Below are 13,506 nucleotides of genomic sequence, written 5' to 3'. Positions count from 1 at the left end.
TGGGTCTCTCTGGACCGCAGGCCGATGCTCTAACCGCTGAGCCAAACCGGCCAGGGCAAGGTGAGTTTTTTAAATGAGAAAGAGAAGAAGTCATAATTCCAGGAAGCCTCAATACTGACTACCTATTTGGCTGAGCACCGTGCTTGATGCTTTAGGTAGCCTAACTCCATCCTTTGTGATGGGTACTGTATCCTCATTGTATAGAGGAAGAAGTTGAAGCTGGAAAGATGGAGTAACAGCCCAAGTTCCCAGCGCTTAGCAGAGCAGAGCTTGGGCTGGATCCTGGATCTGTGTTCCCAGTTATGACGGAAACTCCCTGATGGACAGTGGGGCACCTCACAGAATCTGAGCACGTACACTTTTCCAACTGTTTCTAGTGGGTGAGACAGGTCAGCAGGGGCTGGAAAACGTATCCCAGGCCTGCATCCTGGGGGTATCCAATCTTGTGGGGAGCGCAGTGAGGAGAGGGCAGGAGATGGAAGGCCTACAAGGATATAGGACCAGCTCTCACAGGCATGAGCCAAACTGAATTGGTGTTACATCCCAATACCACAGGCCAGAGGTCCTTCCATCCAGCTCCTGGGTTGTCATTGGGAGGGCTTAGGGCCCCCAGTCCCTGGAGGAAAGAAATACTTGGTGGGTCGGTGAGTCTTGCTTCTATGGGAGGAGAGAAGAACCTATCAGGATATTTCCTGCTCTGATACAGGAGTGGAACAGAATCAGCTGGGCAGTAAAATGCCAAATTCACAATCAGATTGGGGAGCGATATTCTGGCAACATTGATGCTGGGGACTGTAAGAGCAAAAGTAAAGCCTTGCCCTAGCTACCACTTAAGAACCATCTCAGTGGCTAAAACAGTGACCAAGAAAGCCCCTAGCCCAGTTATCTATTTTGGCTTCCAAATATTTTGTAGGATAAGAACACAATAAATATTCTTGACTAACAACCAATAGTGTGGTACTTCAGGCCAAAGTTGAAACCTCTGAAGAAAGCAAGCATTTTAAGAAGACTAATAATAAACTGCTGTCTCTCATCAGACAAATCAGTGCCCACAAGCTGATATTTTTATTGTTTGAAACAAGCATCTTGGATTGTCTTTTACATGCCAGACACTACGCTACTCTTTCTTAACCTAGGTTACCACACCCCATCCTCACAGCTACTCTGAGGGGCGGATCATATGAGCAGCTCCATTTTACCACCGGGGAGGCCAAGGCTTAGGCAGGTGAGTGACACTTGGCTGCACCTCACCAAGGGTATGGCAGAGCTCAGGTTCCAACCCAGGACTTAGGACTTTGTGTCTTCTGTTCCTTTCACAGCATCACATTTACTCTGCAACTAAGTCTGGACTTAGGAAAGAGCACAGGGACACCAGGGAAACATAATACTTAGTCTGTGGATGTCTTCACGTTGAGAGAGTAAAGTATTTTTAGGGCAGTGGTTCCTGGACCAGATTGAACCCCACTCCTATCGATGACACTGGGCTGCCACGTAGGTAGGTAATCCAGGCTGCAGAGTGAGGCTGTAACGTCACCCTCTCTTTCCTTCTTGCAACTGTTGTTGCAAGGAGACCTTGCCTTAAAAGAATAATTTCATCTTGCATTTATACACTTTTTTTTCAAATTTCAAAAGACTATGTTGTGTTAACTGGCTAAGTTCTTAGAGCAACCTTGGGAGGAGAACAGGTGTTAGTTCTCAGTGAATAGATGTAAATTGAAGTAACTTTCCGAAAATCTTGTGCTAATGAATGTTAGAGCAGTCTAAACCTGAGGCCTCACCAAAACCTGAGAACAAAACTTGGGAGATTCTAGAGTGATGGAGGTGATCAGCCACCCCACCCACAAAGATGCAGCGCTGGCTAAAAGGGGGTGATTCAAATTTCTAAGGAAAAAACGTAAACCTATACATTGCTTGAGGTTGCAGAAGAGGTGTGATCTACCCGCCCAGTATCTAAGAGAGGGTAGGGGGTCAAAAAAGAAAGGCTTTGGTATAATTTCATGAGAGGGACAGGCACAGTGCCCATCCTTTTAGAAGATGGAGCCCTATTTTGAGGAATTGAGAGCAGTGGCTGAATATAGCTTGATGCAGTGGAGCCTTTAGGATTATCCTGTTCTTTCTCCTTCCTCCCTTTCTCCTTCCTGCGTAGCTTTGCCATGAGGAGAGTCTGCTGGTCAAATGTCGTTACGTGGCAGTCGTATTCTTTTTTTAAAATGAACCAATTGGTGTCCTGAGTGTTTTACCATTCCCTCAGTATTTTGATTACATTCTTTTTTTTTTAATCCTCATTCGAGGACATTTTTCTATTTTTTGCTCAGATAGAGTGAGAGGGAGAGAGAGGAAGAGAGAGAGACATCGATGTGAAAGGGACACATCGAGTGGCTACCTCCCGCACGACCCAACCAGGGCCGGGGACAAACTGCAACCGAGCTACCTGCCCTTCGCGGGAACCAAACCTGGGTCTCTCTGGACCGCAGGCCAATGCTCTAACCGCTGCGCCAAACTGGCGAGGGCTTGATTACATTCTTACTGAGTTGGATTAACTCTGTTGCAAGGGGGACCCGCAGAACTGAAAACTGGTTTCTGGGTGATGGTGAATTTGGTAAGAGTCTTACCTAAGTAACAAACCAACTGCCTGTGTCTAAACCTTCAGAGAAAGCAGAAACTGCCAGGTAGGGAAATTGTGGAACACAATAAATATGTGGTAATGAAACATTAAACTGGAATGAGATAAAGGAAAGTTAAGAGTTAATTGAGTCCTGGCCGGTTTGGTTCAGCAGTTAGAGTGTCAGCCTGCGGTCCAGAGAGACCCAGGTTTGATTCCCACTAGGGGCATGTACCTCAGTTGCAGTTTGTCCCTGGACCTGGTTGGGTCGTGCAGGTGGCTGCCACTTGATGTAACCCTTTCACGTCGATGTCTCTCTCTCTCTCTACCTCTCTCTTCCTCCCACTCTATCTGAACAAAAAATGGAAAAAAATGTCCTCAGGTGAGGATAAAAAAAAAAAAGCGTTAATTGAACCAAACTAAAGGAGCAGGTGGCACCTGGAGAAGGCCTTAAGAACTCAAGTCTACTTGTGGGCAAAAGATAAAATAGCAGAAGGGGCAGTGGGGCTAAAGTGGGAGCTTATTGGGAAGACTATTTATTGGGTCTACTCATTTGGAAAGTCTAGAAAAGAGTCTGAAACAAGCAAATGGATAATAACATAGAATTTTATTTAGGTCACAGCCAATCAGCAAACTAAGACCTACTAGTTGTTTCTTGGAAATTATGAGATGGAAAGGGATCAGAGACGAAGGGGCAGAATTGAGTCCTCTGTGCACGTGATACTGTATAGCCTAAATAAAATCCAGCAGAGCAGGGGGCTAATAGCACAGGCTCTGGAACCAGACCATCTTTGAGACAATTAATTCCTTAATTCCGAGCTGGAGATTTCATCTCTCCTCCCTACTTCCTCCTCCTTATCTATAAGGTGGGCCTCCCTCAAGGTTGAAAGGATTAAATGTGATAATGAACATGCTCTTATTCCAGTGCCTGCCCCATAAATGCTCAATAAGTGCTTTTATTATAATCCCTATCCTTTGGGATTAGGCATTAAACACAGGCTCGAGATACTGAGACTACAGTATAAAGTACCTCGCTATGCCAAGACCTGTTGAAACTGTGGTCTCCCTGTGTGTTGCCCTCAGCAGCAGGCCGCTTTCTCACTCTAGCATTCAAAGCCCAGAAAGCCCGGAAGTCCGCTGCCGCTTTGCCTGACAGCCAGCCCGCTGCAAACCATGCGAGTTCTGACCCCGGGGCATTTTTGCTCACTGTTCTCTCTGCCTGGAAGGCTGTTCCCCCAAACAGTGACGGGGTTCGCACCTTCATTTCATTTAAACACCTGCTCAGATGTTACATTATCAGAGATCAGCTGTCCCTGACCTAACTCCCCATATAAAGTAGCATCCACACTGCCACTGGGGTCTAGCACTCTGTCCACATACCCTGCTTTCTCTCCTCCATGGCACTCATTACCTCTGACGTGTACTTATGTGTTCATTGTCTGTTTTTCCCATTAGCATGCACACGAGAACAAGGATTTCATTTTTGGGCTCTACTCTTTCTTTTTATTCATTTTTAATTTATTTATTTACTTTTAAAATCCTCATCCAGGACATATTTTTCCATTTATTTTCAGAGTGGGGGAGAGAGAGAGAGAAACATTGATGTGAGAGAGACATTGATTGGTTGCCTCCTGCAGGACCCCGACCAGGGCTGGGGACCAAACCGCAACTGAGGTATGTGCCCTTGACTGGAATCAAACCCACAACTCTTTGGTCCGCGGGCCAATGCTCCAACCGCTGAGCCAAACCAGCCAGGCTACTCCTTCTTTTTAAAATGCCCTCCTCACTTCCTTCTACTCAAAAGTCTAGCATGACCGTCTCTTGAAAGAGCCTGGAGGTTCTTCTCACTGTCATGGAAAGGCAGCTACTTGCCAGCTCCATATCATTATCACAGGTACACAGAAGATAGGACATACTCCATGCAATTAATAACATATGGCCATGCCAGCTAGGTATATGCTGTAGAGTGTTTTAGGTAGAGGGCTAGTAAGTACAAAGGCCCTGGGGTGGGAGCAGGTGGTAAGGCTGGAGTGGAGGAGCTGGTGGTGGAAGTGGAAGAGAGGATGATTCCAAGGTTTTTGGTCTCAGGAATAAAAGAATGAAATTGGCATGTGCTAAAATGTTTCAGCTGTGGGGAGGGAGAGGTGTTAAGTTTTGAGATGCTTTCAGGTTGGAGGCACCTGCCAAGAATCGGTCAGTATGCCAAGTGCTTTACATACATCTCCACTGCACAGACAAGGAAATCGAGGCACTGGAAGTTATGTACCTTTAGGTCTTAGAACATGTACCTAGGAAGTTGCAGTTTGAACCTAGGCTGCTTCTCCAAGGGTTTGTCACCCTGAGAAGCACCGGTCACTGAAGGAAGAGCCTAGAGGGAACTTGCCTGAAGTTGAAAAAAAAAATCAAGAATAATTTGGATAAGGTGAACTCAGTCCTCTTTCCCAAATTCTGGACTACCAGGACAAAGAAGGCCTTTCTGTAGTTGGACTAAGTTTAGGGTAAATGACAGGAAGCACCACATTACAGGAGTGTTGGGGGCTGCAACCCTTTAAGTTCAGGGAGATTGCTAGCAAATCCATTTCCATGTCTATTCTGGCTGTCACACAATGCCCAGACAATGTGGAAAACCCTTTTGAGGTTATTATCATGGATTACACTCCAACTTTTCATATTTTTTAAGATTTGTTTACTTAGCCCTGGCCAGTTTTGCTCAGTGGTTAGAGCATTGGGCTGCGGTCCAGAGAGACCTGGGTTTGGTTCCCACTAAGGGCACTACCTCAGTTGCAGTTTGTCCCCAGACCTGGTTGGGTCGTGTGGGTGGCAACCACTCGATGTGTCCCTTTCACATCGATGTTTCTCTCTCTCTTTCTCTCCCTCCCACTCTATCTGAACAAAAAATGGAAAAATGTTCTTGGGTGAGGATTTAAAAGAAAAAAGATGTGTTTACTTAGACATTCACGCACAAAAAACCTCCTGCCATAACAGACAAGCCTTTCAGAGCCTTGGTAACCGGGATAGTCTGCAGACCAGCAATAGCAGCAGCACCTGGGAGATGCTGGAAATGCAGAATCTCAGGCCCCACCCGACTTATTGAATCAGAACCTGCATTTTAGTAAGATACACAAGGGATATATATGCTCGTTATAATTTGAGAAGCCCTGGCCTAGAGCAGAGGTGGACGAACTTTGTCTGTGAAGAGCTAGATAGTAAATATTTTAGGCTTTGCCGGTCTGTCAGAACTATTCAGTCCTGCCACTGGAGTGCAAAAGCAGCCACAGACAGTATGTAAAAAGGAATTAGTGCTCTGGCCGGTTTGGGTCAGTGGTTGGAGTGTTGGCCTGCGGTCTGGAGAGACCTGGGTTCGGTTTCCGCTAAGGGCACGTACCTTGGTTGCAGTTTGTCCCCAGCCCTGGTTGGGTCGTGTGGGTGGTGACCACTCGATGTGTCCCTTCACGTCGATGTTTCTCTCTCTCTCTCTCTCCCTCCCACTCTATCTGAACAAAATGTCGAAAAATGTCCTCGGGTGAGGATGAAAAAAAAAAGGAATTAGTGAGTTTAATAATATTAAACCGAGAGTTTAATAATATACTTTGCCAGTACCCACAAACACAGTGTATTTGCTGTCGTTTCCTATCTTAAACTTTTCCTTCTTAGAAAAACCAATATGTAGGATTCAATAGCTAAGGGTAGGGGGCTTATGTTACATTTCAGTGGCATTTATTCCCTTTTACCCCTCTGTTTATTTTACAGTTCAGCTGCTGGAAAGAAGCAACACACAATATGGGGAAAAGACAATTATTAAAAAGAAGTGAGCCCAGCTGGTATGGCTCAGTGGACTGAGCATCATCCTATAGACTGAGAGATCCCACCCACTTTGATTTCCAGTCAGGGCACATGCCCAGGTTACAGACTCAATCCCCAGTGGGGGTGTGCAGGAGGCAGCCAATCAATGTTTCTCTCTCACATCGATGTTTCTCTCTCTCCCCCAAAGAAACAAACAAACATATTAAAAAAAAAAAAAAAAGAAGTGACATTTGGGGAGGGAGTGGAAGAGGAAATTACAGAAGGGAGATGCTCTCCGGGAGAACAAGATTGTTCCAGAATCAGTGGGCTGTAGGGAAGAATGCATGACTTGATAAGTAAAACAAACTGTGTCAAGGAGACTTGCTCAGGAAGAGTTTCTGAAGCAAGCTGAGCAGTAGGAGGATATGAAAAACATAGACATAGGGGAGTGATTGGCAGAGCATCTTCTGAAGGCTGAGATCTGAATTTTTGTAATCTGTAGTGTACTTTCATGGCAAACAGACACTTTTCCATTTTGTTAGGAATGGGGAGAGGAAATAACACTGACTAAATGCCTACATATGTCAGGTACAGTTACAAGGTGTTTCCCATCATTATTTCCATTTTAATTAAAGCCACTCATGGAATTATCTATGCTGGCCAGTTTTCAGATGAGGAACCTGAGAGGTGAAGAGACAAGACTGAAACCTAGTTCTGTCTAACCATGAATACCCTAATGTTCTATAGTCTCCTGCCCAGAACTTAAAATGGAAATATTGCCTTCTCGAAATTCCTTTTTCTTCATACCACTAGAAACCCTCAGTTCTCAGGGTAGAGGAAGAACATAAATAGGTCGGGTAACTAAGTTTTTCTCTAACCCCCCCAACAAATGTCTTCATTGAAGAGACATCAAGTCCTTTTTCTGTTCTGAAGAAAATAGTACCACTAAAAGACATTGGCAGCCAGGTTTCTTATTTTATTTATTTCTTTTTAGGAAGGATAGTAGGAAGGAAGGATGGAAGGATGGAGAGAGAGAGGAGAAGGAGGAAGAAAGGAAGGAAGAAGGGAGAGAAAAGAAGGAAAGAGGGAGGGAGGAACAAGGAAGGGTTTTTGTGTATATGTTCAGGTTCGGCAGCCTGGTTTCTGAAGTTAAACTCTGTGCTGCCAAATCAACCTAATGACAAATGTATAAATCCTTGGCAGAAATGTGAAGTTTGGGGACCATTTATTCAGGAATTACTCTGTCAAGAAGATATATTGTCTCATTTAATCCTCCAACAGTCCTGTGAGATTTTACCACCATTTTATGGATAAAGAAACTGAGGCTTACAGTTAAATATCTTGCTTAAAACTATACAGTTGGTAAGAGACAGGACCGAGATTAAAACCAAAAACCTTGACTGGGAAGTTTATCCTCTTAGCCTCACCCCGCAGGCTCCTTTAGAAAAGGAGTTAAGATTTCTGAGCACTTTCAATCTGCTGGGTATCAAATGCCAGGATCTTTTTGTTGAAGATGGTAGATATTATGAAACATTCAAGAATATGCTGAACAATCATTAGTGTGGTATATGTGAATAAGCAAAAGGGGGTTAAACTGCTCAAGTTTCTCCCAATGTCTTCCTCAGAATAACTTACATGAGTACCCTGAACCAACCAACCAACCAACCAAGAACCATGGTGATGCTTCCAAAATCAAACAGGAAAATCCTGAATACCCCAGTCCCCTCCTAGAGATTGCCACATGCACATTACACATTTAAGGCTCTAACTGGTACTTAAAGTATTCCACTTAACTTTAACCCAGAGTTTCCCAAGGATCAATGTAATATCTACTCCCGTTAAAGCATATTAATCTTTTGAGACCTATAAAACACATCTTGGGGATCACCTGAACTAACCTGAGGTTTGTCCACCAGCTCTGTGGTTGTCTCTGGGAATATACGAACCTGGAGGACTTGTCACATACACCCCTGAAGGCAAAAAGGGCCAGATGACCAATGTGCACATCTAGTTGGATCCAGGTTTGAGCCTTCTGCAGTGGGTGGGGATTGGGCCTTTGTATGTGGCATGTCACCATTTGCCAGCCCATGACAAGTTGAGTCTCATGAAGTTGCCACGTGAGCAAACACACTTTAAACAAGTTGGTTCATGATCCCAAATTTAAATCACATTGTAAAAGGTACCATTTGTCAACAGAATTTATTTTGAAATTACCCATCTTTCTCTGGGAAAAGGTGAACCTTATTGTCTAGTTTTTTTCCTTACCGTTGATATTTGATACTTTCATTTACATGATGCCTATAAATAGAAGCACCAATCTTTGTGGTAAGCAAATTCATTAAATTCCTACGACTAATTCCTATTGGGATGACTTTGTTTAGAGTGGGTCTGTGAATAGTCCTATGACAGGGTAAGTTTTTGAATATGCAGAGAAAAACGCCCTAGGAAAAGAGAAACTAAAAATCTCATCTTTCCCTGTGTTTCAATGATTACTTTAAATAATTTAAAAATGAAATAATAGCCTTTCAGACTTGGAAAGTATTTGGAAATCCTCTAGTTGAAACCTCTCCTTCACAGGTGAGGTTGGCAAAGCTCGAAAAGGTTAGGTCCCAGGCCCACACAGCTTGTCTGGAGAAGAGCTGGGCTGAAACTCAGCTGACTGTGCTCTTTTCTTAAATTCGTCTCTCCTCTTTTAAGACATTTCAGTGTATTTTAAGGAGTTAACTTTCTTGATCATTCACTATAAAGAAAGAGCTTGGCTCATTTGCTTTTTTGTGTGTGTTGGAGAAGGCAAATCATATGTACACTATCGGCCCCTTGGTACTCTTGCTCTCCTGATAGTCCTTCACCTTGACCTTTTTTTCCTACCCTTGGACCCCGGACCCCAACTTTTCCTCCCCTCTCCCCTCCCCTTCAAACACTTATCTTTGGACATATGTGTGTGCACTTCCCAACCTGGCTTGGATCTGGAGCAAGGTGACTCTTGGTTTAACGGAGTTTTTCCATAGTGCTTGAATTTGCCCAAGGGCTTGGAAGGTTAGACAACAGAAAGTAAACTGCCATCCTCTGCCCTTTCAGCAGGTCTGTTTTATTAAAATATGAAAGAATGAAGAAGTAACAGGAAGAAAAAAAAAAGGCAGAAACTCCACTTGAAGTACTTGCCAATCCTCTGGAAAAGTTCAAGACTGTTGTTCAATGTCTCAAGTCTTCCCTTGTAATTGGCTTGTAGTCCTTAGGCCATCTCCAGACCTCTGATCAAGGAAGCCTCAGAGGAAAAAAAAGTTGGGTATTTGCATTGAAGTCAGTGTCCTGGCTCATAGGACTTGGCGGAGAAGGGTGCTTTTTCTCTTTGGTGCTGGGTGACCAGAGTGGGAGCCTTTTCCTCCGGAGGCCCTCCTTGCTGCAGGGTCTACTGTGCACAAGAGCTCACCCTTTCCTGGCTCTCATTCCACAGCAGACATTCTGTGAGGGGTAGGCCTGTTTTTTCCATACTAACACTTACTCTCAGACCCCCTAAGTACCCAGGAGAGCCGTGCTTTTAATCAGAGGTTGAAATAGAACCTCCCCCGGGGTGCCCGGTGACTGTCCCTTTGGGGCAGTGCCCCCCCCCCCCAGGGCAACATGCTGGTGTGGGTGGGGGCTCAGCTTTAATCCCAGGGCACCTTTTGTCCCTGGAGGCGCCCTGCCAACCGGGTATATGGAGGCAAAGTGCTGCCCACTTTTCCAGGGCGGCAAGTGAATTTCGGGACAGGGACGATGGCTTTGGAGAGTGGCGGGCGTGGGAACCAGCGCACACGGGTGGGCACAGCAAACTCACTAACTAGGCATCTCCGGGGAAGTTCGGGCGGGGTCCGCCGGCTCACGAGCTTTCTTCCTCTAAAATCCATCCTGGGCAGGGCCACCCACTTCTCATCCAAACTCGTGGAGACAAGGGACTAGGTGGGCGCGGGTTCGGCGAGGCGCATCCGGGAAGCGCCGGCCCAGGGGGGAGGCCCCTCTAGCGCTGATCCGCGGTCCAGAGTCCTGGCCCAACCACCTCGGCCGGGGCTGGGGCGGGGTCGGTTATCCTAAGGCAGCCGATGTCTGGGGCTCTGGCCCGGACCGCTCTCTGGGCGGCCCGACCTCCCCTCGCGTCGCAGCTCACCCCGCCCGCTGGCGCCGCCGTCCTCCCGCCCTCAGCCGCCAGGCAAGGCGGCGGCCTTCTCAGCCGGCGCGGGGTCCCCTGGTTAACCCCTGCCCGCCAGCCTGGCCGCTGATTGGAGGAGGCGGGGCGCCGGGGGCAGCGGGGACACCCCTCCCACCTTCCTCGTCCCCTCCCCCTCTTCCCCCACTGTCAGCTCTTCCCCCAGCCCCCCCAGGACCCCCCCTGCTTCCCAGCCGTGCAAATCTCGCGAGGAAACACGCGGTTTCACTAGTGTGTTTACACCGATCACTACTAATCCGGACCGAACCGATCCGGATTAAGGGGCCGGAGGCGGGTCCTGGGCACCAGCGGTTCCGACCCCCCCCCCCCCAGTCCTCCGCGCCGCACCCGAGTGGCCCCCAGCCGAGCGGGCCCCCACCTCCCGGCCCGGCCTGGGCCCTTCTGAGCCTCCCTTGGCCTTTGTCCGGCGCCAGGAGGCCGGTCCCGCAACCCCCGCTGCCGCCCGGGCCCGGGCCCGCGTCGGGCGCCTGGCTCTGTACGCGAGCCCGGGGATCTGCGGCCTCCGCGGCCCCCCTCCCCCGCCCGCCCTCTCGTGGAGCCCGGCGCCGGCGGCGGCTGCCCGGGCGGGGGGTTGCGGCGCTCAGGAGAGGCCCCGGCTCCGCCCCGGGCCTGCCCAGGGGGAGAGCAGAGCCATCCGCAGCCGGGTCGGGTCGGGGCCCCTCCCTGGAGGAGCGTGGAGCGGCGGCGGCGGCAGCGGCAGGTGAGAGGCTGAGCCCGGGGCAGGGGAGGGCGCCGGGCCTGGGGCACTAACCGTCCCGGGAAACCCTTCGGCTGAGGAGGCTGCGGCCCGGGCCCACACAGGGGCCGGCGCCGGGCCGCAGCTCCTCGGCGCTGAGGCGGGAGGGGCTCCCGGAGGGCTGCGGGTCGCCGAGGGGCCGGGCGGAAGATGGGGGAGGCCCCGGCGGCCCCGGCCTGGCAGTGGGGTCGGCGGCCGGCTGGCAGAGGGGGGCGCCCCGGCAGCTGGAGGCCCCAGCAGCCTCCCGGGCGCCCCCGAGAGCTGGCCCGCCCTCCCTCCGTGACAGGTGGGCCTGGAGTTGGGGAAAGTTTGGAGCCGGCTGGAGGCGAGGGGCACCGGGACCAGGCCCCATCAAGTCCTGCTTCCCGGCTCTGGGCTACAGGGAGGATCCCAGCCCAGGGCCCCGCTGGAATGGGACAGAGTGGATATTTCCTTAACATGAGTTGACATTAAATGGAATAATCGCCGGGGTGTCGTTTTCCTGGCCAGGCCTGGGTATGGAGGTGTAGGAAATGTTCTGAGAGACCCTGGGGTTTGACGGAGGCTGCAACCTCTGCCATTCCGGCCTCGATTAGGGCAGGGCGACACGCGAGCAAGGCCACTTGGGGGAAACTCTTATTCTTGCACTTTCTTCTTCTTCTTCCTTTCCATTTTTAAAGATGCCTTTCTGTCCCTCCGAGAATTTCCTAATTACCCCTGTAACCTGCACTTGTATGTATGTGTGGGTGAAACTTTCATTTGTCACCCCTTCATTCCCCTTTGCCTCAGGCTCTCAATCCAGGAAGGGAAATGAAACTGAGGACTTGTAGGGGTTGTTACTGGAAATCGTGGAGTCGCTAGATTGCAGAAGAGAATGTTTAATTCATGTTTTCAGTGAACTTTTAAATCATGACAGTTGTTCCAATAACTGATAATATGTTCAAAGGGATTCTGTGTAATGGCACATGCTCCTTTTCCACAGAGAGGTTTCCAGTGGGGCTGCAAGAGTTGCTCTCTTGCAGCGGATGGACATATTTGTTGAAAGTAGTCTGTGCATTAATTGGTCATGGAAGGAGTTTAAAAATGGTGTCCTCCTGCCCCTCCCTGCTTGGAAGGAGTGCTAAAAGCAGATGTCTAGAGAAACCTTCTGCTCCAGGGAGTGGTCAGAAAAAGATTTGAAAAGGGATGGTTATGGAGCTATACTAATTTCCTGAGTGAATGCAGGTTGATGGTTTTACCATGGTACTTTATTAAATTGAAAACAATTCCTTTTTTTATGAGCTACTATGGGCTCTTCAGAGAAAGGAGCAATATAATAGCGTTATTTGAACTTATTTGTAGCTTCTGATTCATGCTGTATTATTATGAAATTATTATTAATGATTCGCAGTTTTAGTTGCAAAACTAGTTCCTGTGTGTTTCGAAAAGCAATATTAGAAAGTACTTAGCTAAACTCAGAAGTTGATAGAAGGAATATATATATATGTGTGTGTGTGTTTTTGCAATTTAGTCCTTGCTCAGCTTTTACAGAGATTATATGAAGGGTTTGAGGGGCTTGTTTTTTTTTTTTGCTGTTAAAATCAAATCAGAATGTGAGAAGTGGCTCTCAGAAGAGATTTTGAGCCACTTTATAACTTTAAATGTGTTACCATTTGATACAGCATATTGTAGTTTATACCTTGTGTGCTGTATATACTTGAGGTTTACATATATGTGACCATTCAGTGAACTAATTACTGTGAGCTTTGTTATAGTTAAAAATTGGCTCCTCCCATTTTAGCCTTTATTGGTCTCACAACCTACTTTTTTCTTTTTCAGTAGAAATGATGGAAGAATTGCACAGCCTGGACCCACGACGGCAGGAATTATTAGAGGCTAGGTTTACTGGAGTTGGTGTTAGTAAGGTGAGTGAAATGATGACGAACACTGTACGTAGTCTAATTTAAAAATACTTAAAAGCCAATTAAGGGCAATTATTGATAGATTGTAGGGGAGAAGATTCAGTTCATAGTTCTAAAGAACTTTTAAATTCAGCCGTTCAGCATTGCATTTGAATGTGTTCTGTATGGGAATGTGTGCTGCTTTTTCAACCCTATGATATGGGAGAGTTTTCCCATGGGTCTTATTGCAAGGATACTAACCGGATGTGTATTCTATGCCATATTTTGTCAAAACTCCTTAGTCACTCAGAAGACAGCTGTT

At 47.6% G+C, this 13,506-nt stretch overlaps 1 protein-coding gene across 4 annotated transcripts in view; it reads left to right on the top strand.

The window, feature by feature from the left end:
• Positions 1-1,206: 1,206 nt before the first annotated feature.
• TLK2 (tousled like kinase 2) overlaps positions 1,207-13,506 on the top strand; it is a 117,584-nt gene continuing 105,284 nt past the window's right edge. Inside the window, exons 1-2 of one of the 4 annotated variants that reach the window (XM_036267696.1) lie at positions 1,207-1,225; positions 13,126-13,208. In XM_036267696.1, the coding sequence (XP_036123589.1) occupies positions 13,128-13,208 (81 nt within the window). In that variant the 5' untranslated portion in view covers positions 1,207-1,225; positions 13,126-13,127. Of the gene's footprint in view, positions 1,226-8,388; positions 8,407-10,820; positions 11,290-13,122; positions 13,209-13,506 lie in introns of those variants that run through there. The other 3 variants (XM_036267697.1, XM_036267695.1, XM_036267694.1) reach the window with 3 other exon arrangements.

The sequence above is a fragment of the Molossus molossus genome, unplaced genomic scaffold, assembly GCF_014108415.1.
Source record: "Molossus molossus isolate mMolMol1 unplaced genomic scaffold, mMolMol1.p scaffold_m16_p_19, whole genome shotgun sequence".
NCBI classification, from domain to species: Eukaryota; Metazoa; Chordata; class Mammalia; order Chiroptera; family Molossidae; genus Molossus; species Molossus molossus.
This window is presented reverse-complemented; position numbering and strand designations above follow the sequence as displayed.